General features: G+C 55.1%; 8 protein-coding genes across 8 annotated transcripts; 6 read left to right on the forward strand and 2 right to left on the reverse strand.

Moving 5' to 3' along the window:
* The first annotated feature begins 1275 nt into the window (after positions 1-1275).
* On the forward strand, positions 1276-1832 carry BU26DRAFT_298621 (uncharacterized protein). The gene has a single exon (XM_033821749.1). It carries the CDS (start codon positions 1409-1411, stop codon positions 1742-1744), a length of 336 nt encoding a protein of 111 aa, XP_033685268.1. The 5' UTR covers positions 1276-1408; the 3' UTR covers positions 1745-1832.
* A 345-nt stretch (positions 1833-2177) lies between these two features.
* Positions 2178-3121, forward strand: BU26DRAFT_564136 (uncharacterized protein; the record flags this gene model as incomplete). The annotated part of the gene is made up of 2 exons (XM_033833255.1): positions 2178-2412; positions 2487-3121. The coding sequence occupies 2 exons, from the start codon at positions 2178-2180 to the stop codon at positions 3119-3121; spliced, it is 870 nt and encodes a 289-aa protein (XP_033685269.1).
* Positions 3122-4409: 1288 nt separating this feature from the next.
* On the forward strand, positions 4410-4889 carry BU26DRAFT_518682 (uncharacterized protein). The gene has a single exon (XM_033828872.1). The coding sequence runs from the start codon at positions 4430-4432 to the stop codon at positions 4838-4840; it is 411 nt and encodes a 136-aa protein (XP_033685270.1). The 5' UTR covers positions 4410-4429; the 3' UTR covers positions 4841-4889.
* Positions 4890-7885: 2996 nt separating this feature from the next.
* On the reverse strand, positions 7886-8205 carry BU26DRAFT_425836 (50S ribosomal protein L33; the record flags this gene model as incomplete). The annotated part of the gene is made up of 2 exons (XM_033823644.1): positions 7886-7932; positions 8088-8205. Coding segments are annotated over 2 exons (165 nt in total), but the record flags the coding sequence as incomplete, so codon positions are not given.
* Positions 8206-9589: 1384 nt separating this feature from the next.
* BU26DRAFT_504628 (uncharacterized protein) lies at positions 9590-11768 on the forward strand (the record flags this gene model as incomplete). The annotated part of the gene is made up of 2 exons (XM_033826785.1): positions 9590-10307; positions 10378-11768. 2 exons carry the CDS (start codon positions 9590-9592, stop codon positions 11766-11768), a joined length of 2109 nt encoding a protein of 702 aa, XP_033685272.1.
* A 923-nt stretch (positions 11769-12691) lies between these two features.
* On the forward strand, positions 12692-13494 carry BU26DRAFT_425764 (uncharacterized protein; the record flags this gene model as incomplete). The annotated part of the gene is made up of 3 exons (XM_033823642.1): positions 12692-12767; positions 12865-13177; positions 13263-13494. 3 exons carry the CDS (start codon positions 12692-12694, stop codon positions 13492-13494), a joined length of 621 nt encoding a protein of 206 aa, XP_033685273.1.
* Positions 13495-14406: 912 nt separating this feature from the next.
* On the reverse strand, positions 14407-15805 carry BU26DRAFT_298822 (uncharacterized protein). Its single transcript, XM_033821751.1, has 3 exons — positions 15443-15805; positions 15178-15327; positions 14407-14839 (listed from the first exon to the last, which is right to left on the reverse strand). Exons 1-3 carry the CDS (start codon positions 15618-15620, stop codon positions 14502-14504), a joined length of 666 nt encoding a protein of 221 aa, XP_033685274.1. The 5' UTR covers positions 15621-15805; the 3' UTR covers positions 14407-14501.
* Positions 15806-18868: 3063 nt separating this feature from the next.
* BU26DRAFT_518688 (uncharacterized protein) lies at positions 18869-20242 on the forward strand. Its single transcript, XM_033828873.1, has one exon. The coding sequence runs from the start codon at positions 19272-19274 to the stop codon at positions 19947-19949; it is 678 nt and encodes a 225-aa protein (XP_033685275.1). The 5' UTR covers positions 18869-19271; the 3' UTR covers positions 19950-20242.
* The last annotated feature ends 614 nt before the right edge of the window (positions 20243-20856 follow it).

Below are 20856 nucleotides of genomic sequence, written 5' to 3' on the forward strand. Positions count from 1 at the left end.
CATTCCCGCGCGCTTGTACACTTCACAGGCAGTCAGCTGCCGAACGCGATTCGCCAGCGCACCCCGAATGCGACGCTGAGCGATGAAGCCATGCCGAACAACTCCAACAATCACTGGAGAGGGCTTCGGCGTAAAGCGTGAATAGGGCGGGGCCGCAGCCAAAACATGTCTGGACCCTGCCGGCAGCCCCATGCCATGCGGTCCCGCCCTGCTCTTCCTGTTGAGCGAGGGCCAGTAACACATCGATAAAGGACGTCACAACTGCGTGCTGTATACGCGGGATGGTGACGACTGAGTAGGGCGAGGTCGGTGCCCTACTCACCTAGTTAGCGGTCCCGCTCTCGGCCCCTTGGGCACATGGGACCGCAGCCAGAACAACTCTGGCTCTGCCGGCAAGTGATGGCCGGCAGAAGCGGAAACGCACCCAGGACGAATGGGACCGCAGCCAGAATAACTCTGGCTCTGCCGGCAAGTGATGGCCGGCAGAAGCGGAAACGCACCCAGGACGAATGGGGCCGGAGCCAGAATAACTCTGGCTCTGCCGGCAAGTGATGGCCGGCAGAAGCGGAAACGCACCCAGGACGAATGGGGCCGGAGCCAAAATACCTCTGGCTCTGCCGGCAAGTGATGGCCGGCAGAAGCGGAAACGCACCCGCGCAGGACGAGGCTAAAGAGGCGAAGAGGAAGGGAGCTCGATGTCCGGGACCCCTTTGCCCTCTACAGTTTGCCCCCGGAGTCCCCGCCGGCAAAATGGGGCCTCCGGGCAGTATTTCTTCAAGCCAACGGAGAATAATCGACCGGTGGGTGAGATGCCCCCGGCACCCTCACGGCAACTTTGCCCCAATGAAGGTATGTACTGCTCTTGACTTAGTTGAAGGCTATGGCTGACCGCTAGCTTTTAGGCGGGCTCGTGGTGGTTATAGATGCCGGGTATGGCCGCAACACCCTTACAGGGCTTGCGGCAGCTTTGCCCCCATGAAGGTACGAGCTGATACAGACCTGTATCAAGACTCTTGCTGACTTCTGCCAGTATGGTTCTTGGGCCTTGGGAGGCTGCGCTGCAGGGGCTCGCCTCCCTACCGGGCCTGGCAATTATCGCGACCCAGCCATTGGCGTATACTGTGGCTGCCAGCAATTCTGAGGCAAGAGCAGCGCCGAGCTCCATGAGGCCATCAAGGAGCATCGGTCGAACAGGGAGCACTCGACCACCTCGGGACTATGATGGAGGCGGTCTGTGGCGGAAAGATTGACCGCGACATAATCAAGCAGGTCTATAAGATGCCTCTGGAGCGACACCTGGAGCACCTCAGGACATGATGGAGGCGGTCTGTGACGGAAACATCGACCCCAACGGAGGAAAAGAGGCGTGAGAAGCGTGCGCATGAGATCGAAGGAGAAGACGTGAGCGATGACGACCAGTGAGGTGCCACTTCCCAAGACCATGGAGGCTGCGACGACAGCAAACGGAGCAAAGACCACTGAAGCTCCACCTGAGCAGCCAGCTTATATGCAGCTTCTCGGCAACAAGATTGTCGTTAACAAGACTGAGCGACCTCCCCTGCTCCTCACCGACAACACTGCAAAAGTTCTAGCACATACTCTGCCAATTCGACATCTTGAGGAACAGCGACTGAACACCCTTTCGCGCAAAATCGCCTTTGGCGTCGACACTAAGGATGTTGCTGCCGTCGTCACGCGTTTCATCTCTGGCCGCTGCTCCCGGATGGCAACGGCGCCTCGTTAAAGGACGTCACAGCTGCGTACATATACGCGAGGATGGTGACGACTGAGTAGGGCGAGGTCGGTGCCCTACTCCTCATAGAAGCGGTGCAGAAAAGATCCGAATCTTCCCCCAGGTGCTCTGGGCTTCGTGCTCGACCCCGCACAATTGCTAGAGCAAATCCATGAAGACTGTCTAGATGACTTCGTGGACGATGGTGACTGGGGTAAGTCCGCATTTTGATGTTGGTCAGCGCACTTGGCTCAGCTTCGATGCCCTAAAAATTAGAAGATACGCGCCATTCGTGAGGGCCGCAAGCCGGCCGAAGAAGTTTAAATGGGTAGGTTCGTCTCTTGCTGCGTTTCAACACTCTGCTAACAATAGCGGCAAGCAGACAGGGACAACCCGAACGCGATCCAGCGCGACGTGAACAAGGGACATTGTTTTGTCGGTTGACATGCTGATCCACGATGCCGAGAATGGCCACAGTAACAACAACCCTTCAACATGCCAAATAATCTGGCCCAAACCGCCAGGGGCATTCCAAACGCGCTTCTTCCATGTCGGCCGACCGGCTGATCTCGAAGGCGAAAATAGGTTCGAGCTATTGCTCGTCAAGCTGTTCAGCGACTACAATGTCGTCTGGGGCAGCCACATTGAGAGGCTTTGCAAACAGGAGATACGCGCCAATCGTGAAGGCCGCAAGCCAGCCAAAGAAGAATAAGCCCAGGGGCAAGTCTGAGGAGAGGAGGCTGATTCTGCACAGCAGCGCGGCCGAAGACTGCATTCAGCTTCAGCACAGCAGCAGATCATCAAGAACAAAGACGGAACCGAAACCATAATCACGTACTCGATCCGCGAAGATGGCAAGAAGGTCTAGACCACCATCAAGAAGACGGTCATCAAGAGAGTGGCTCTTCGAGACGAGTGCTGCTGAGGTTTCAGCATCAAGGAGTGCCAGTACCCCAGATCTCACAGCGGTTGATCAAGCTGTGCACGAAGGGAAAAAGTGCATTGGCGCGAGTATCCACACCATGTTCCTGTGGGTGCTTTCTGCCCACAACAAAGGCCAAGTCCCGCCTTTCCGCCGAGTTGTTCGAGATGGACGGCGTTGTCGATACGCTCTACCAGATTCTTACGGGCGTTTCGCTTCTCGCCGGCACCGAGGATGAGGCGGAAAATATATATACCGTGGTTCGTCTTGCATGCTGCGGCAGGGGCAAATGCCTCGAAAACAAGAAGTCGGTTGCTGCGATCAAGGAAATGGGAGCGAAGCCACGCCGGGCTGCGGCGTCAATATCGAGCGAATCGACTTATCGGCAGGGTCAACGTCAACTGCGCTCCCATCATTCCCACTTCATGCTCAAGTCTGACTCTTTGGACGAGATGCCGGCGGACTAAGGGCCAATAATGCATCTGTGTTCTCCACAGAAACTGGCTTCTTCGGGCCAATGGACGACGTGGCCGAGTTAAGCCATGGCCCCCTCCTCTCCCATGAGAGTGGGTTGAACCGCAGTGAGCTCGATGACAGCCCACTGTTCCCATACAGGACGGACATGTCCCGCCCGGCCAATAACCAGCCAGCGTGGGCCGAACGCGGAGATTTTATATGAGAACCGTGGAGGTTGGAGGCTCTGAAGACGCTCAACCTTATGCATGCAGACATCATGGCAGGCAAAATCTACATGCCTAGAAGGAGTGGCAGCCGCCCAGTCGTTCCACTCCGCAGACGCCGTATTCAACCGGGTCGAACTTCCCCGGTCACCAGCGGGGCCATTCTATCGGCAGCCAGCAGCATGGGGGACTGAACCCGCCGCCAATGTAGCACCAGCACTCGGGTCTCTCGACCACGTCCGTCTCGACTGACACGGGCACCAGCTCTAGACACAACACCCGAGTACATTAAGACTCACGAGCGTCGCAAGCTCGGCGAGAGCTCAACCGAGAGGGAAAAAGTCCATGTACAAGAGCAAACCGGGCAACGGAGTCCCTGCGTGGACAGCCGAGTACTTGGTCGTCCAACAAAATAAGCCAACGGCGGTCTTTCCGATGCCGTTCGCGCCGCAATCGATCGTGACTCCCTTACGGACGGCATTGTCTCTGGACAGATAGAGAGTTCCGACGGCTTCTTGAAGTGGATAGTAAAATGTTAAGTAAGCGAGCTTCCCGAACGCTTTGACGAGTGCTAACTTTCGACAGAAACGCTTTAAGCATTATTTTCAGTCGTGGGTTTGTGGATCCATGATGTTGCTTTGTGTCGTGATGTTTGCCGGTGATGTAGACGTTGAGGATAAGTGGCTTCCCCCAAGGTACGTAAGCTCCGACTCCAGGAACAGGGGCTGACCAGCGATAGATCCATGTCGATAACACTCTTCCGGGGGTGATTGTAGCCAGCGCAGCGATTCTCGACACGGTACGTGTCGGTATCCTTCATGCGACAGACGCTGACTAGAACCGTATCTCTTTCCGACCCTCAGGAGGGTCTTCGTATGGCCGACCGGCCAGGATCCAGCTTCTTTACACAGGGTACGCAAGATCCGATTCGGGTCCACATACTAACCAGCTCGCATGCTCGAGCACAACCAGGAGTATGGTGGTCATGAAGACGAACCCAGTGACGCTTCTCCGTTCTATCTTTCTTTCTTTCTTTCTTTCTTTGTTGTTTTATATGCGTTTTGGTCGTTCTGCGTTTTGCAATTTCCAGTTCTGATGCTTCCTCATCCTTTGTATCCGTTCAGTGGGTTCTTGTATTTCCTGCTCCTATGCGTCCTAGCCTTGCATTCCCTCCTCTTCATTACGCATCTTTTCTCCTTCTTCTATTATTCCCCCCGGCAGTGCCCGTCAGAGCGCTCAGGTGCCCTCCACACCAGCGCTCTCCGGCCCTCCTCGGAGCCCTGCCAACAAAGAGAAAACTGCACTGATGTCCTTGTACCGTCACCGTCACCAAGGAAGTTCACTTCTCTCTTCGGAGGGTCGCCCACACCACTACCTTCGGGTATGTGGACCACTTCATGGGGATCTGGGGGAAGGGACAGCCTGAGTTCCGGGCAGTGGGGAGCCTTCGGGCGAACTGCGTGCCTTCGAGCGGCCGTGGCCTATGCTCGCACCGACACCAAATAACAGTACGGACAACAGTTGGTGAAGGGACTGGCTAGAGGCGTCTCCTTTGTGGGGTGCAAGACGTGCATCGCATTCCTCCGCGGACTGTCACGGACATGAAGCGGGTGGTTGGTGTCGCTCGTACATAATATCCTCTGATGACGCTGATGCCCCTTGTGTGGCTTCGAAGATACGCGTCTGAGTTGCGATGTGACATCGCTCTTTGCCGGCTTTTTCGTCCCTGCATTCATGAGAACTGATTCAGTAGCGTCCCTGACTCCCGGCATATCTCTTTGTTGATTGAAACCTGGTCTGTCCATACCATTTCTTGATGTAGAGGATGCCGGAGACTGAAAGCGTATCACGAAGATGGAGGCCTGATAGGCCATTCTACGCCTCCAAAATTGATACGCGACATCCAAGCACGTTATGGCCTTTGTATGATATGTTCGTCGTCGGCTAGGTATCAGGGGTCGATGTGATGTTAGGGGGTCTTTGACGGGCCGAAGATGGTAGTGCTGCTCGTGGATGTCTCGAGGGCGAGTGGGGTGGTACTAGAGGTACAGGTAAGTCCCTCTGCTGTCCGAGGTTTATTCTATTGACTCGAAGGTAGGGCTCGCGCAGGATAGGCTGCCGATGTTGGCGATTGACGCTGTGTCGTCCGAGGATGTAGTAGCTGTCTTGACGCGCAGCGATCGCTGAGCGGACAGCGCGCGCAGCAAGGCTTCAACCTTTGTGCTTCTGTAGAGGTGTTATCAGCCGGCGCATCAAGCATGTCGAGCATATCCAGCTCGCAAGCTCGAGCTCCTCGTGTTGTTTTGCTAGACGCAGGAGCGAGCTGAGACGCGGTGCAGGAGCGCCCGAGATGCGGCGCTCGGAGGCGCGGTGTCACCGCGTGATGTCCAACGAAGTGGTGTAGCGTAAAGAGACGGCTTGTAAAGGCTCGAAACGAGAGTCTAGGAGGTCGAGGCATGCGTGTGTAAGAGACGGAGAAGTAAGGGGGGATCAGCTCGGCCGTCACGATGCAGCCGGCGCTCGAGGGGTAGAGGTGTCGAGGAGAAGAGGGCGACGAGACGACGCTTCGGCGAGTATGCCTAGACTCGAGTGGATGGGGTAGGTAAGGGGTGTTGTCGAAGAGAGGTGGGAGACAGAGTGTGTCGTGGTTGATACTCGGTCTCGAAGGAAGCGGTGTTGACCTTGGCGGGGGAGGTCATTGGCGGTGGGCGTTCCTAGTAAAGGCGTAAGTGCAAGTTGACTGAGAGAACAGAGGACTAACCTTGTCGCAGACAATCGGTGCTCCAGCTAACCCAGCAACTCTAAGATGAGTCTGCAGCCATTCTCACGTGCGCACTCTGCCTGCGCTTTACGAGCTCAACGCCCCCAGCCGCCACCACCCTGATTTATTTCCTGTATATAATAAAAATAATTAAGCTCTCCTTCGCCTTCGGGCACTCTCAAGGTAAGTATTCCTCTTTCCTTTCTTCCCCTCTTTCCCAAACTTGCCCCCTTAGGCAATAGCTCCCGTAACTGAGTTACGATCCGCCTCCGGAGCACTTCTTCTTTTTTGCATTCTTTTTGGCTATGATTTGGCCGTTGTTGCTATCTTCGTGAGTTCGACTCCTGGATAGGGCGGAGTTCCTTTTGCGTCTTCTTTTTGCGTCTTTTGGCGAGCGGCACGTGCCTCCCCCATCACAGCGGCAGGCTCTCGGCTCCTCCTTCGTCAACGGAGCTTCGGCGCCCCGGAGGACGGGTGACGGCGCATAACGGCGTCCTTCCGGATATATGGCAACACGGATAGCCAGGTAGCTGAAGGCCTTGAGAGCACCTTGCAAGGAAGCTATTCGTTGGACCCGAGAGTCGAAGCTCGATGTTGTGGCCATCATCGAAGTGTTTGGCTTCCATTTTCCCCCCTCCAAAGCTCCTCCCTTTGCTACGCTCTCCTATCTTTCAGCATTCCGACATAGACGACGCTCGGTTCCCTTCGTTACTCCACTCGCATGATTGGAGCCGTGACACGCCATCGCTAGGGCGCACCTTTGACACCAGGAAATGAGGCCTCTCACTCCCGGTCTTCCATGTACATGAGCAGGTGGAAAGGACGCCAGTAGGGCATCAGGAGATAGGGAGGTGCCACAGGGTGCGTACGCGGAATGTCAAAGACCACGAGCAGGCTCTGCGAGTAGGTGCCATCGTCGGACATTAGGGCTACAACAATCCTCTTCGTCGACATGTGGGACCTTAGGCTGGTCAGCAGCATTACAGCTCTACGAGTATACGTACATTCTACGAGATCCTCCTAACTCCGCCTCTGCGTCCGTCCTAATATCCGATATGTATTTCTACAGAACTATGGAGTTGGAGAAAATCGCATTGGTCTCTATATAACATGGAACGGGTGAAATTAGGGACTAGACGGAAACGGACCATGTCCCAGCACGCTAGTCTTCTGGATGGTGCAGACAGCGTCGTTTAGTCTGGCACCATAGGGTCAAGGGGGAGCATTTTAGAGGACCTGAAGGCGCCACTACCCTTCTTTGAGGCATCACAGGCGTGATTTACCCTCGAAGGCTTCGCTGCTCTTACGGTTCACCTCAAGATACTTCACGAAGAGAGAGATAGGAGACATGAGTGCAATCGACTAAAGGAGACTAATAGAGGACAGACATGTCTATTTCAAAGAATAGTGGGAAAATAGACGAAACTAGAGGACTAAGAACGAGCACTATAGGAAATCTATAATTTATAATAGACATCAAGGAGAATAGGGTTGACGTGGCATTTCGAAGTACGGAAGTACGGAAGCGCCCAGGCATTCTGGGCATCCCGGAGCAAACCATTTATAACGCCAGATCATGCACATCAGTATGGTACAGTATGACTACAGGCATCGGCGCATGTCGTTTCGGATGGAAGTATGGTGCACATGCGTCGATCTGATGTCCCTCTTATGCTGCCGCCTCGAAAGCCCCTTCCAAAACTTCTGCAGCCGTAAAGTCCGGGTAGCCGCCGCGAATGTGAGTATATGTACACAATTCATTTCGTATGCGTTCGGTCGGCGCGAAGGCGCTATTTCTTGCCACGCTTCTGTTCGAGGAAAAGGACTTGCTTCCTCACTACCCAGCCGTCAGCATCCAACCTCGCTATATCCTCGCTCCTTCGTCATCTCAATGTATTACATGACTCCTCAAAGCTTGTCCATTATAGATAGGAAATGTTCGCAAGTCCAATGATCCCGGAGGGCGTGGACGGAAGGAGAGGGGTTGCGCACCGATCGGATCGTATTTCAGCATGCTCAGCGGACGGTGTGCGCGCGGTCGCATCAGGGTTCGGTAGTAGCCGGTCATGGCCATCGATATGAGGCGCACCATTATGGTGCGGGACTTTGCTGTTCACGAGGCGTGGTCAGCGCAGCTCTGGGAGGTTCTCAAAGCGCGATTGAAGCACCGTGGAGAGGCTAGGGGATCTGTTTGGAGACTAATTGGACTGAATGGAGATGCTGGAGATTGCCATACCTTTCTTCGCCATTGCGACAGCTGGTCGGCGTTGTGCTGGGGTTGATGTCCCAGATGTTGAATCGTGAGGTTTTCGACGAGCGGCGGGATTTCTTCGGGTGGGGAGAGGCTAGCCAATCAACGCTCTGGGCGAAATCGCTCCATTTCAACACCAATGGCTGGAGCCGAGCACTCTTCCTCCAACACCTCACATACCCACAGTTCGATTGGTCCGGATGGTCATATTGATGTCCGGTCTCTGCAGCATTCCGTACGCTCCATTGACATCATAAGGAAGTCACCCCGGGCTCAATGCACGATCGCCCGTCGATTTGCTGGATCATCTTAGCAACCATGAAGCAGCAAAGATTAGAGTTCTTAAAGCTGCGAAAGCAAGACTCGATGAACAACCGAGCAAGCCTCATGCACAATCGAGCAAGGACTCGATGAGCAACCGTCAAGAATGAGCGGCTCGCAGAGTTGGAGGAAGAGCAGGCCGAAGCTCAGGCGGAGATCCACGAAGCAAAACATTAGTGACGGCGGATCAACATTGAATTTCTCATCTCAACCTTGCAGACACTGCTCGCACTACGGATACGCTTCCCGGCCGATGCCTTTCTAGTAGCTATGGAAGGCATTCAAAAATCACGTGATCAACTACTCCCATCAGGCCAGGGACGAGGACTCGAAGTATTAAAGTCGCGGCGATGGCCGATCGAAGCATGAGCCCCCTATAGCCATACTGCTGACTTACTCTAACATTGTGTAGCTATATAAACTCAACCAAAAGAGTAGGAATTCAACCATTGCCCAAGGAGTACCACCACCATGTCTACATTTGTATCCTCGAGCTCGAGCGCAAGTCACCTGTGTGTGACCCCTCCGAAGGATTTCATGTTCTCCTCGGATCGATCGCTTCTGGGGACGCTCAGCTTACTTTGAGACATAACTGTCACGCCACTGTGCTGTGCCGCACCCTTGCTGCGAACAACACCGGCTTCGACCAGTAAAACGAACGGCAGTAGCGCCAGCGTGAATTACACCTGGGACGCCTGCCTCAATGTCTCAAATGGCGGAGTTGTGCCGAATGATCTTTAGTTTCCTCTTGCCATACAGCCTCTCGCTGCCTATCGTGCTCAAGCCAAGTCGTCCGGGTGAGCCTACAGAGATCCTGGTGACGATCTTCAAGGTGTAGGATCTGAATCCATGTACTTTCCGCCATCGTCTTCTATAGCATATCCGCCCCAGAGCATCGTTCGATCGCTCCTCTCAACTGGCAATGGCTACAAACACGACATTTGCGCACATGTACCGTCAGGTCCCGGAGGAAGACGAAATTATTCGGGACTGTTCCTCGTTTCCACATCCTGCAACCGCTTCGGCACCCGGTTGTGCCACCGAAGCCAAGGGATCCTTCGCTTTATCAAAACACCCAACCGATCGCATCGATGGGAGCTCTAGGGGAACAATTACGAGAGAATTTTGCCATTTGGGTTGGTGGTGGGAGATCAGCTCAATGATACTTGGCGTCTGCTGCACAACGTTGATCGCCGCGATTCTCTTTTTCTTGGATGGGAAGCCCTTAACGCGATGGGGGCTCCCCATCCAGCCGAACTCCTTGGTCGCTATCTTCTCCACTATCGCGAAGGCGGCGCTGGTCTATCCCCTGGCTGAGTGTCTTGGTCAGCTCAAATGGCACCAGTTCGAGCAACGACAAGCGTTGACTCGCATGGAAGAGTTTGATAGGGCAAGCAGAGGACCTTGGGGAGCTACTCAGTTCTTGTTCAAGAGTAGGGGTACCGCTCTGCTGGCTTCTTTTGGTGCCGCGATCATAATCCTCATGCTCGGACTGGAACCTTTTACACAGCAAATTCTCGGCTTTTCAACACGCTTCGGTCCCCTATCTAATATCACTGGTTCGACGACCAGGACTGATTCGTTTGTCAATACGGCACTACTGGACAATTCCACCGCAGATAAGGCCTATATGACGTACAGTAAGTCAAGTTTCTACGGGGAATAAGGTATGCTAACTACAAAATTTATGGTGACTAACGGGAAATGCAGCTGATTATCCGTTAACAATGGGTATTCTGGGTGTCGTCGCCCAAGCTGATCAGTTATTGACACCATCGGCGAACGCATACTGCCCGACTACAGAGTGTCGCTTCCCGGAAATCACTTCTTTGGCAGCCTGCGCGAAGTGCGAAAGTGAGCCTGTCCAAGCAACGAGTTTTAATTGCAGTGGAGAGTACATAACCAGGAACGGCACATCCAATTACCAGGATTCGCATCCTTTCAGTACTTATAGCGACTTCAGGAGCACCATTCGGGATTATCTGGATAAAGCACTGGTCGAAGTCAAGATGCAATGTATCAAACAAACCGAAGGTTTCCCTCCGTTCCCAATAAACATATCTTTAGAATTTAGAGATGTCATCCTAGAAGAAATATCCGGACACATTACTATCAGAAACGGACTAGAAGAGGCATCATTGCTCCACCGAATTTCTAGCTCAGACATAGGCCAGGAACGAAATGCGACATCAAACCAAGACGGGGGATATGCGGGGAGTTATCTGAGGGCTTGCGCGAATCCTGGCGACGAATTCTCTATAGATTACTATGCTGATCAGTACGATGAAACCGATCCGTACCCTGATCCGGCCAGAATCGCATCATTCACCTGCTTTAATTCGACGACGGACCTGATGTTGTACAACAATCTGGACCATATAGGCCAGATAAACGGCACGATATCACGATGCAGCATTGACCTCTGCGCTCGAAGTAGCAAAAAAAGCCTTCTCCGCAACGGCGCCATGGAGACTCAGTGGGGCGATGACGTGCAACTAAAGTCTCTGTCCAAATGGGATCCTTCGTCTTCCGACAAGATCATTACTTTGGTTGACCGAGACCAAGACCCCGAATTCGCAGATCGCTTCTACATTGGCGATTTGGATCGTTCAACGTTGCAGTACTCGCTTACAGAGACAACCTCGAATTCGTACAGCTGGCTCCTATACAGCCTGGGTTTTCTCCAAAACACGAACGGCAACTTCACTCAGCTCTTCCACGGCATCGCAGACGCCATCTCGACAGTCATCCAAAGCCCCCACAATCCGAACGTCACGAACATCACCGCCGTTGCATACGGCCCAGAAGTATTCGTGCAAGTTCGATGGGCGTGGTTCGTGATGCCACTAGCCCTAGTCTTCGCGTCGATCTCATTCCTAGTCGCGACCATCCTACAGAGTAGATGCCGGTCCTATCTCTTCAAAACCTCGCTTCTCCCAATGCTGTTCTACGGGGTCGAAGGTCCTGTAGCCGTGGAGGAGAAAAACAAGTTGCATGCTAAAGAGAGGGTGACATATGAGGACATGATGAAAGTCGCCGGAGGAATTGGTGTGAGGTTCGAGAGAGATGACAAGCAAAATTTCAAGCTGAAGAGGGAGTAACGGATCGCAGGAGATATAAGGTCGGTTCGATCGTCCGCTACCATTAGTGTATTGGTAATATACCATAAATGCCCCAACGCCTTTCTTTGCAACCATTCGCAAGCTTTTAGCACACTATCCATGGGGTCTTAGACGCGATGAGTCAAATGGTTGAAACATTCACCTGCCGTGCTAAGATGAAGATATAATGCACCTACTGAACAAGAAACAATTGAATGGGTTCCTGAGATGGTCTGCCATGGGGTATGGAAAGAAGGCTGCCCAAATATGCGCTAACCTCAACACAGCTAGCGCATAACCGCATCCATCAAACCTCTTCTTCACACCACCTCACCCACCATCTCCGTCATCTGCCATTTCCAATCCCCTAAACCAACCCTAAAAGTCTTCTCACTAATCCCCTGATCACATCTCAACCGTTGTGGCTCCACACGCCCTCGACCCACCTAAAATCCGCCTCGCCCGCCTCTGCACCGCCTCAACGCATCCTTCGGACCGCAGCCGCTCCCCAATCCGTAAGCAGAAACTTTCCGAGCGACTAGCTCCGCTCGCTCCGCTATAGCATGTTTCGGAGCGATAAGCTTTTCAAGCCTCCTCTGAAGCTATGCCACACCTGCGCCTGGAAGGATTGCGGGGCCGGGGCTGCGGCCTGCGGCGGCTGCCTGGAAGGTTGCACGCCGGCGAGACACAAGAGTACATACATACGTGTTCTTGTCGCTCGCGAGCTTGCATGATTTTCGAGTTCGTTCTATAGTGTCTAGACTTCTTTCGTCTTTAACGTATTCGAACCCCGCTATTTCTCTTTCTGTTACTGCGGTATTCGTCCCACGCACGACGGGGTGGGTTTGTTTCATGACCGCCATCCGCCTCCCAGACACAAACATAGATACAGCGCCGCATCAACAACAACCCCACCACCCAAAATGCCGCCCATCCTCTCCTTCAAAATCATCTCGAAATCCGTCCCGCACTCCCTCCGCGCATTATCAGTCATAACCTGTATGTCCCTGCTCCCCTTCCTTCCCTTCCCCCTACCCCTCACCCCTCCTCGCCCCCCTTACTCCCCTTACTCCCCTACTAACGCCCCGCACCGCAGTCCCCCCCGCCTTCCTCTTCCTCCTAATAACCGGCATCGCCTCCTCGCGCGTAAACCCCGCCATCTGCATCCTGCCGCTCTTCTTCTCGTCGCTCTGGTCGCTCTTCCTGCTCGCCAACGAGCGCACCTGCGGCTGCGCGGCCAGCGGGCTGACGGGGACGCCGATGCACCTGCTGGTCGACCTGGCGCTCGGCATCTGGCTGCTGGTGTGCTTGATCGTCACGTGGGTGGTTTTCCCGCAGCGCTGGTGGCATGACTATGTCGGGCTGGTTATGCTGGGGTCGTATGGGACGGTGTTTGTTATGTGGAATTTGTGAGTGGAGTTTTTTTTTTGCGGTTTGGGGGAGGGGGATGGGGGGATGGGGGTTTGATGGGATGGGGAGCTGACAAGTGCGTAGTGCGGTGCATTTATATTTCGTCGCTGGCCAGGTTTACGAGGCGCTTGCGCCTGGGGCTGGAGCGCAGTATCCGAGTGCGTGTGCGCAGTGCCGGTATGGGCCATTCCCGCTGCGGATACGGATTGAGACGAGGAGTCCGGTGGTGGCGGAGGGCGGGTATGCGCCGTTGTTGGATGGTAGGAAGGGGAGTGTGGAGCAGGAGAGGAGGGATGTGGGGGATGAAGTTGTGTGAGGGAATAGTAGCGGGTGATAAGACGGGTGGGCTAGATGGTGGTTTTAGAGTTTCAGGGGTCAAGAGGAGGAGGGATTGCTGGTTGAGGAAGGGCAAGTCCTAGGTTTGCTTGCGGCGTTGAGGAGTATCTAGATGCGGAATGAACATGCGCAGTTCGCCTCGTTAATGGGGACGCTTCGACTCGTTGCATATCTCAATCTTCTCATTGGTGACTTGAAGGATACCATGCACGACATGTCTACGCCCGCGCATTTCCTTTCTCTCTACAAGCCCGGACGCAGTTCTACGACGCAGCATGCGACCTCGCGCTCATGATAACGAAGTCTTGATGAGAACGTAAGTGCGTCGCGTCTCGCGCAGGCAGTCGCTCCTCTCATCCGCTCTAATCAAGCCGACCAAAGAAAGATAGGAATTCCGGTCGAGCTCTCGGTACCTACTGAAGGGCCTCGAGCGAGTAGATAGAGACGGTGATAAGCTCAGAGGAAACGCTATTGAATATGGATGCCCGTCCTATTTTGGCAAGGTGAATGCTAGCCAGTCTAACAATGTCTAAATACCGCACAAGAACGCCTCAAAACGCCATCCTATGCTGGGGGTCCGCCTAATACCTAATCCTCCCTATCCACCATGACCCAATCGCTCGCCGGATCGGCCACTTTCTCAAGCCCATAGAGCGTCCGCGCAACATTCCTGAACTGCTCCAGCACCCCAACCCCATACTTCTCCCTCACCTTGTCCACATCCATCTTCCGCGTGATCTGGCTAACGTCAAACCGGAACTGCGACGGGTCCTGATTACACATGGCCGGCAGAATCATCTGGCGGTAGAAAGCTGAAAGAAAACTCTTGAATTTGTCGGCAGGGCTGGGTTTGACGAATTCCTGCGGGCGAGCTCTGGTCGTGACGATATAATTGAAGCAGTCGATGAGAGCGCCATAGAAATCGTTGGGTGTCTTTGCGTAGAAGTGTATGTAGTGTCGATTGGGGGCCAAGGGGTCGTCGCAATTCTACTGCGGGTACGAGGTGGCAGGGGCCCGATTACTTTGACCTTGCTGCCGAAACACGTAGGGATCGCCATACTGTTGCGCTAGAGCTGGTGTAGAACCGGCGGGATATGAGGCGGTAGGAGCCGGATTACTTTGACCTTGCGGCCGGAACACATATGGATCGCCGTACTGTTGCGCTAGAGCTGGCACAGAACCAGCGGGATACGAGACATTGGGACCCGCGATACTTTGAGCCCGCTGTTGAGCCTGCTGGTGGAGCGGCGATGGAGTGCCGTACTGTTGCGCTGGAGCTGATGCATTGGCGGCCGGCTGTGTAGGGCCCGAGGCTGTAGGAGATCCTGGAGCAGAAATGTCAGGAGTGGCTAGAGCAGAGAGCGGACTGTAGCCTGCAGGCGGCTCGCAGTCATGCCTGTGCTGTTTCCAGTCGTGCCTCTGGCAGGCTTTTGAGCAGTAGTATTTTCGTTTGCAGCGAGAGCAGCGCTGGAGAGAGGCGCCTTCCCGGGGTGGCTGAGCGCAGCTGCCGCAGACTGTTGGGTTGTTGGTACGGTTCGTACGTGAGAGAGTCGAAAGAAAGTCGAGGAGCTGGTTGCGCGTCGAAGACCTTCAGGAGAGGGAACCCGAGAGCAAGCGATGCAATTTTCGAAGGGTAGAGAGAATAGGGAATGCAGAGACTTACCTTGCGTTTCCTGAGCCCGACGTCCTTCACGCCCAAGCGGAGCCCCGAGGTAATCCATATCGTCAGGGAGAGAAATATTGGGCGCAGTAGCGAAAGTTGAAGCAGGATTTGTGGTAGCGATAGGGGATTCCGGATGCGCAGCGATGGAATCTGGTGCTGTTCAGCAAAGGGTTCCAGAGTGCAAAGGGTTTAGAGTAGGCAGGCGAGATTTTTAACCACCCAGGCCGGCGACAACAAACAATCCGAAAAGCGGGAAGGAACTCACCATTTGGACTCCATTGCGCACTGTCATGCCTTCCTCTGTCTTCCACTCTCTCTTCCTTCTTTTGCTCAACAACACCCTCCATTCTCTCCCCGTCGACTTCCCTCACCGACACACCTGCCTCTTTCCCATTGCCAAGGCTAGTCGTAAACACATTCAAGCAGACGCTTCGCGGGGGCATGTCCCTCAAAAATTACCACCCAGGGTTGCCTTGGTGGGAATCTGCAGGAACGAGTGAGTTGGAAGAAAGAAAAAAGCGAGGGAACGGTTCGCAGAAATAGTTTGCGGCTCGACGGGTGCAGCGTGAAAAGCGGTGTGAAGTTTGACAGCTTGAGCGCGCACGGAGCAGCCGCTAACGCGATGCAGGCTAGGGCTGAGGCACTCCGCGCCGACGCGCTGTCAGGTGTCTCAGCCCTCACGTGCGGGCAATTTGCATCGAGATCGGTTTTCCTGATCGATATTCCGTGGTGAGCAGACCAGAAGAACCCGGCAGTGGAGAAGTGAAGCTTGCTGCAACGGTTGCAGCCGCGCGCAAGCTCTCGAGCATGTAGAATGGTGTTTAATGGTGCGGTCAGAGAAAAAAGCAATTGGCAGGGTGGTAGTACGAGCTGGGTGAATAAGGTGAGAGCTGAGAGTGAGAGGCAAGTTGCAGCTGCAGTCTTACCCTTTACCGGAACACGTGCGGTGGAGGGGAGTAAGCAGCACCAATGATCTGCTCTAGCCGCAACGCGGGGTTGCATCTATAAGCAACTTCGGTGACGAAGGTAGCTTATGTCGGTGTATAATAACTGAGGGTTAGATGTCGAATTCGGGAAAGTTGGTGCGGCCACCGCTATAGACGGCCCTGCGTGAATGCTAGACTCAACCAAGATGCTTGAGCACCTCTCCGAGGCATTTCTAAGCATCATCGTGATACTGCTTAGTAGTCAAGAGGTGTTTCAAGTCGACTGACCGCATTGAGAATGCGATCGAAGCTAAAAGAGGAACGCCAAGAAGCCTGCGTAGCCTAGCACTGCTCCTCACTTATTCCCGTCGACATGTCCGTGGCACGCGGGATGCTCTCTTGAAGTTATACGAACGCTGGGAGACTACACCGCTAGTAGTACGGGTGCGTAGAAGCGTGACCACAGTAGAGCGCTGCATGGCCTCACTCTAGGTGTGAATATATATCGGAATCAGTCCACGGAGAGCAACCCGCGAAATGGCCGGCTGGCTTGGATTCACCGGAATCGGCGCCGACGAAAACCGACCGTCTCATGACCTCGTGTGGGTATGCCTTGGAAGTGCCTCGGGTGCCTCGTTCAGAATTCGGAGAAGAGCTCAGTATGTCCGACGGGAAGACGAGGCATCCATGGCTAAGAGGTTGACGACTGTGTAGATGAGAACTGGGTAATCCAGAGATGTGTCACGGGGAATAGAGGGTATGCTGAGAAAGGGCTGATATTGTGGGTGGTCAGGAGAGTGCAGCCTAGTCGTTCGCTGCGGCTTAGTCATCGGGTGCCTATAATGATGAATATCACCGACGACGAATGCTGAATCAGCAGCGATCGCAATTCCTAAGAGCATACTAACTTGAGCGTCTGATGCGGAGAAGACTCGCTTGGTTACCGGAATTGAGGCTCTTCCTTTCGTAATCGGCGAGCAGCTGACTCCACGTCGCCCTTTTTGCCTTCGAACTGCCCTACTCTGGTAGGACAATGTGGTAGCACGGATAGCGGGAGATCCACGGCGTCAGCGGGCCATGCGGCCAGGTAGTATCCCGGAGTTTTGGCCACGCTTGCCATATACTTGAAGACGTTGCAGGATCGTTCGCCGAGGACATGGAATCAGGCAACTGAAACAACGCCGGGGATAAGGTTATGTACTCCAGAGTGTCGTAATGGGAATCCTCTTGGCCTTGCATCCCAATCTTATCAGGACACCTTGGCTTTCGTCGCCTGCGGTGCCGCCGTTGGGTTCAACAGCGGATTCCGGATAAGGCAACCCTTGGCATGGGTCTAGAAGGTTGGCCGGAGCAAACTCAACCCTAAGAAGACGGTGGGGAGACCCCTAGGCTTTCCGTGTGACGCAAGTGCCTTGCGCGAACCATCCGCGAGCCCCGCGTTGGTAGAGGTCCAAGCAACTGTGACGTGCGCAGAGCCTCAGTAGTGAGCGAGGCAGAAGTCTGGCGCCAAGACTCATGACTTCACAATCAGCTGTATCTGGACGTCCAGGCCTGGACCAGCTCCCGGCTACAAGTGGTATTATGCGGGGACGGGCCGAGTTGTGGAAAGTTGGGAGTCATTCCACGTCGAGGCTCCATACGAGACGCGTTGACTCACCGGTGCCCCAAGTCAGTCGACGGATTGAGGAGGGGGATGCGGATTCAGAAGAAGGCATTCCTTGAGATTGAGGGCAGCTAGAACGGGGTGGATTGATTTTTCAGTGTATCAGCGTACGTATGCCCCTTACGCCCGCGGCCATGGCAAGTAGGCAGAGTGCAGCAGTTCGCGCACCCTGCCGAGCTGAGCTCCTGCAGTGGAGGGTGTGGCGACCGCGGGTCCTATAGGGCGCAGGCTACCTGCAGATAATTGGCGAATGAGGGGTTAGGTGGGAAACCGGTCAGACTGAAGAGGATGGCCACAATGGGTCTACCAACGATAGCATGCAAGTCACTGCAGGGCACGGCCGGCTCATCAATCAGCAGGAATGAGCCGATCGACCCGCGCGCAACAGTGTCCCAAGCTTCCTCGACGCTTTGCCGCTCCCACGTTTCGCGCAACCGTGTCTGTAGAGAAGGGCGCAGCGCTCCATGGGTGCTTGTTGCGGAAGCGTGGCCAGACTCATGAGCGTGCAACCGCCGACCGCCGCGCAGGCCTCAGCGCAGGTCGAATGGATCGTGTTGAGGAAATTGCACTGGACACAGGCGTCGCGCGAGCGTGCTCGACTTGTGCGCAGGTGCAATTGCGAAGTGCAAGAAGTGCCGGGGGCTGTGGCTATGCGCAAAGTCGTGGTGCGGTGAGCGTCGCGGAGGGTGCTGCGCAATTGAGAGCAAGGTGGGGAGCAGCGGCGCTATGCCCTACTGGCCCGTGGCTGGTGCCTTGCGCTCCAGGCTGCGACCGCGCTATCAGACGCCATCCTGAGGCGAAGCCGTCGAATCACGCGCAGAGTGCAAATCGGCGGCCCGTCGAGATGTGGTCTGTCTGGCGCCGTCGTGCGGGACGAACATGTTTGCTCTCGAGTACCGTGTGCGCCCCAGGAGGGAGCGTCGCGGCTGCTGGCGCGACTCCTCGACTGCTGCCGCGTGCCGACGGCCAGTCGCAGGCCAGCCCTCGCGCCCTTCTGCGGCCGGCGTCAGTTGTCTTCTGACGTCCCGGCATGCCAGACACGCCCAGACATGTTTCTAGCGGCGCCGGCCCTTTTTGCGTGCAATCGTCATATGAGGGTGGGCGGGCTCTGGTCACCGCCCTCGCTAGTGCCCTGAGCCCTGCTGATGGCGCCCCCGGCATGGGTGACCCCTGCCCGCCCGCATCGCCCAAGGCATCCATCGCCAACCCTGCTCCTACAACGCCAGAGACATATAATCCTCCCCGTCCGCTGCCACCATGGCCTCTCCTCCCCCAGGACACTATACCACCAAAAGGTTTAAAGACTCCCGGATCCCCAGCTGCTGGACTCTGACCACCACAACCAGAGTACCCAAACACCACTGCACACCAGTCCCTCTTCTAGGGACACCCACTTCACCATACGAATCCTTGGCACCACCATCACGTTGGCGTCCAAGCCCCGGTCCATCCTCAAGAATTCACCGACTACCACCAGAATGCCGTCCATATCCCGTCAGCACCCCATGCCGACCGTCATCCACTCCAAGTCCTCATCCTCCTCCTCCAAGAAGGAGCGAGTGGTGGGCTTCCTCAAGGATCCCGTGAGCGCTGTCTCGCGTCCCATGAGCGACAACGAAAACTGGGCACTCTCTGACTTCGAGATGCACGCCCAGCGCTGCACCTACTGCCACGACCCGTACGAGGTCCACCGCAACCACGACCAGCTCTGCGAGATTGGCCATCGTCTTGCCCAGGAGGTCGCCGTCTTCCTCTACAACCGCGACGGCGAGACCTACAGCACCGTCGAGGAAAACAACAAGCTCGTCCATGTCGAGATCCCTGCCGGCTTCACCCAGGTCCGCGATCTGCTGAGAGCCATCGAGCGCAGTCTCCGACACCGATCGCGGACCCCATTCGTCTCCATGGACCGCACCTACTACGTTGCTGCTCGCGTCCCCGCCCGAACCCACTCAGTCAAGATCGAGCAGGGGCCCAAGACCAAGACCAAGTCGCGGCCGAAGGCCGAAATCGTCGACTGGCCGTCTTCCAAGCCCACAGTCACCACCGAAGTCAACAACTCGCGGCACTCCAAGCGCGGCTCGCTCTACGAGCAAGACCTGGCCATCCAACGACGCAACGCCAAGCAGTACACCGTAGAAGTCCGAGAGCCGTCCGGCCGACGCTCCGGCTACTACAGGTGAAGCACATTCGAATCTTCTACGTTTCTCTGCGATTATCCACGAACTCTCTACGCCAATACGACGAGCCACCACCCACGCTACGCGGACGCTGAACAAGCCTCTCCGCATCTATCTACCGCTGCTCGAAATCGACTCAGCACAAACAAGTCTGATCTTCTCTGGTCCTTGTTTTGCGCTTGCTTCCAGGAACAAGCATTGCGTTTTGCTGTTTAGAACACGGGGAATGGGATGGATTTTTGGGCATTCCATAGCAAATGCCGGGACCTCCACCTGAGAAGGGTGTTGAGGGGGGGGGGTGGAGATGTGATGATGAGCTATTCTTGGGGGCCGCGACGATGACGTTGGGCCCAGAAGCTAGGAAGCTGGCGGATCTGTGACTGCAAGGATACTATAGCTGAAATGCAAAAGAATTCCTAAAAAGTCTATCAATTACTTTTCCTATCCATCATTGCCGAAGTGTCCGCGAATCTGTGATTTTACATGCAAGCAAGCAAGCCTCACGATTGCAAAGACGCTCAATTTCCAGGCCTGGCACTGATGCTCGGAAGATCTTGGGGTAACACAGAATGTATGTACCTATGACTCTCCCAACCATCCACCCACCTAACTACGCCCGGCCCGCAAGAAATCCTACGACATGCACGCCGCACACCACCAATCGGCCACAAGCGAGCCGGACCCTCGTCCACGCAACCCAGGGCGACCGCTCACATGCCCTCTCCGATAAATTGATCGACGGGTTCCGAATACGAGTTTCCTACCACGCCTTTGCATCCTTCGCCGCGGCAGAGCAATGTAATTGCACACTCGCCCGCTGCCTGCCTACGTGCACAGCGGCAGTGCGACCTGACCTGCCCGACCCCTCTATCGCAACGCAGCGGCATCATCGCGCAGCACTCGGACGCGC

Source organism: Trematosphaeria pertusa (genome assembly GCF_010094035.1).
Source record: "Trematosphaeria pertusa strain CBS 122368 unplaced genomic scaffold BU26scaffold_6, whole genome shotgun sequence".
NCBI lineage: Eukaryota > Fungi > Ascomycota > Dothideomycetes > Pleosporales > Trematosphaeriaceae > Trematosphaeria > Trematosphaeria pertusa.

Coding starts and splice junctions, on each gene's coding strand:
- BU26DRAFT_518688 (XM_033828873.1), top strand. CDS start 19,272: ATGCCGACCGTCATCCACTCCAAGTCCTCATCCTCCTCCTCCAAGAAG.
- BU26DRAFT_518682 (XM_033828872.1), top strand. CDS start 4,430: ATGCTTCCTCATCCTTTGTATCCGTTCAGTGGGTTCTTGTATTTCCTG.
- BU26DRAFT_298621 (XM_033821749.1), top strand. CDS start 1,409: ATGACGACCAGTGAGGTGCCACTTCCCAAGACCATGGAGGCTGCGACG.
- BU26DRAFT_298822 (XM_033821751.1), bottom strand. CDS start 15,620: ATGCCCCCGCGAAGCGTCTGCTTGAATGTGTTTACGACTAGCCTTGGC. Junction 15,328..15,442: donor TGCGCAATGGAGTCCAAATG/GTGAGTTCCTTC, acceptor GAACAGCACCAG/ATTCCATCGCTGCGCATCCG. Junction 14,840..15,177: donor TCGGGCTCAGGAAACGCAAG/GTAAGTCTCTGC, acceptor TTTCTGCTCCAG/GATCTCCTACAGCCTCGGGC.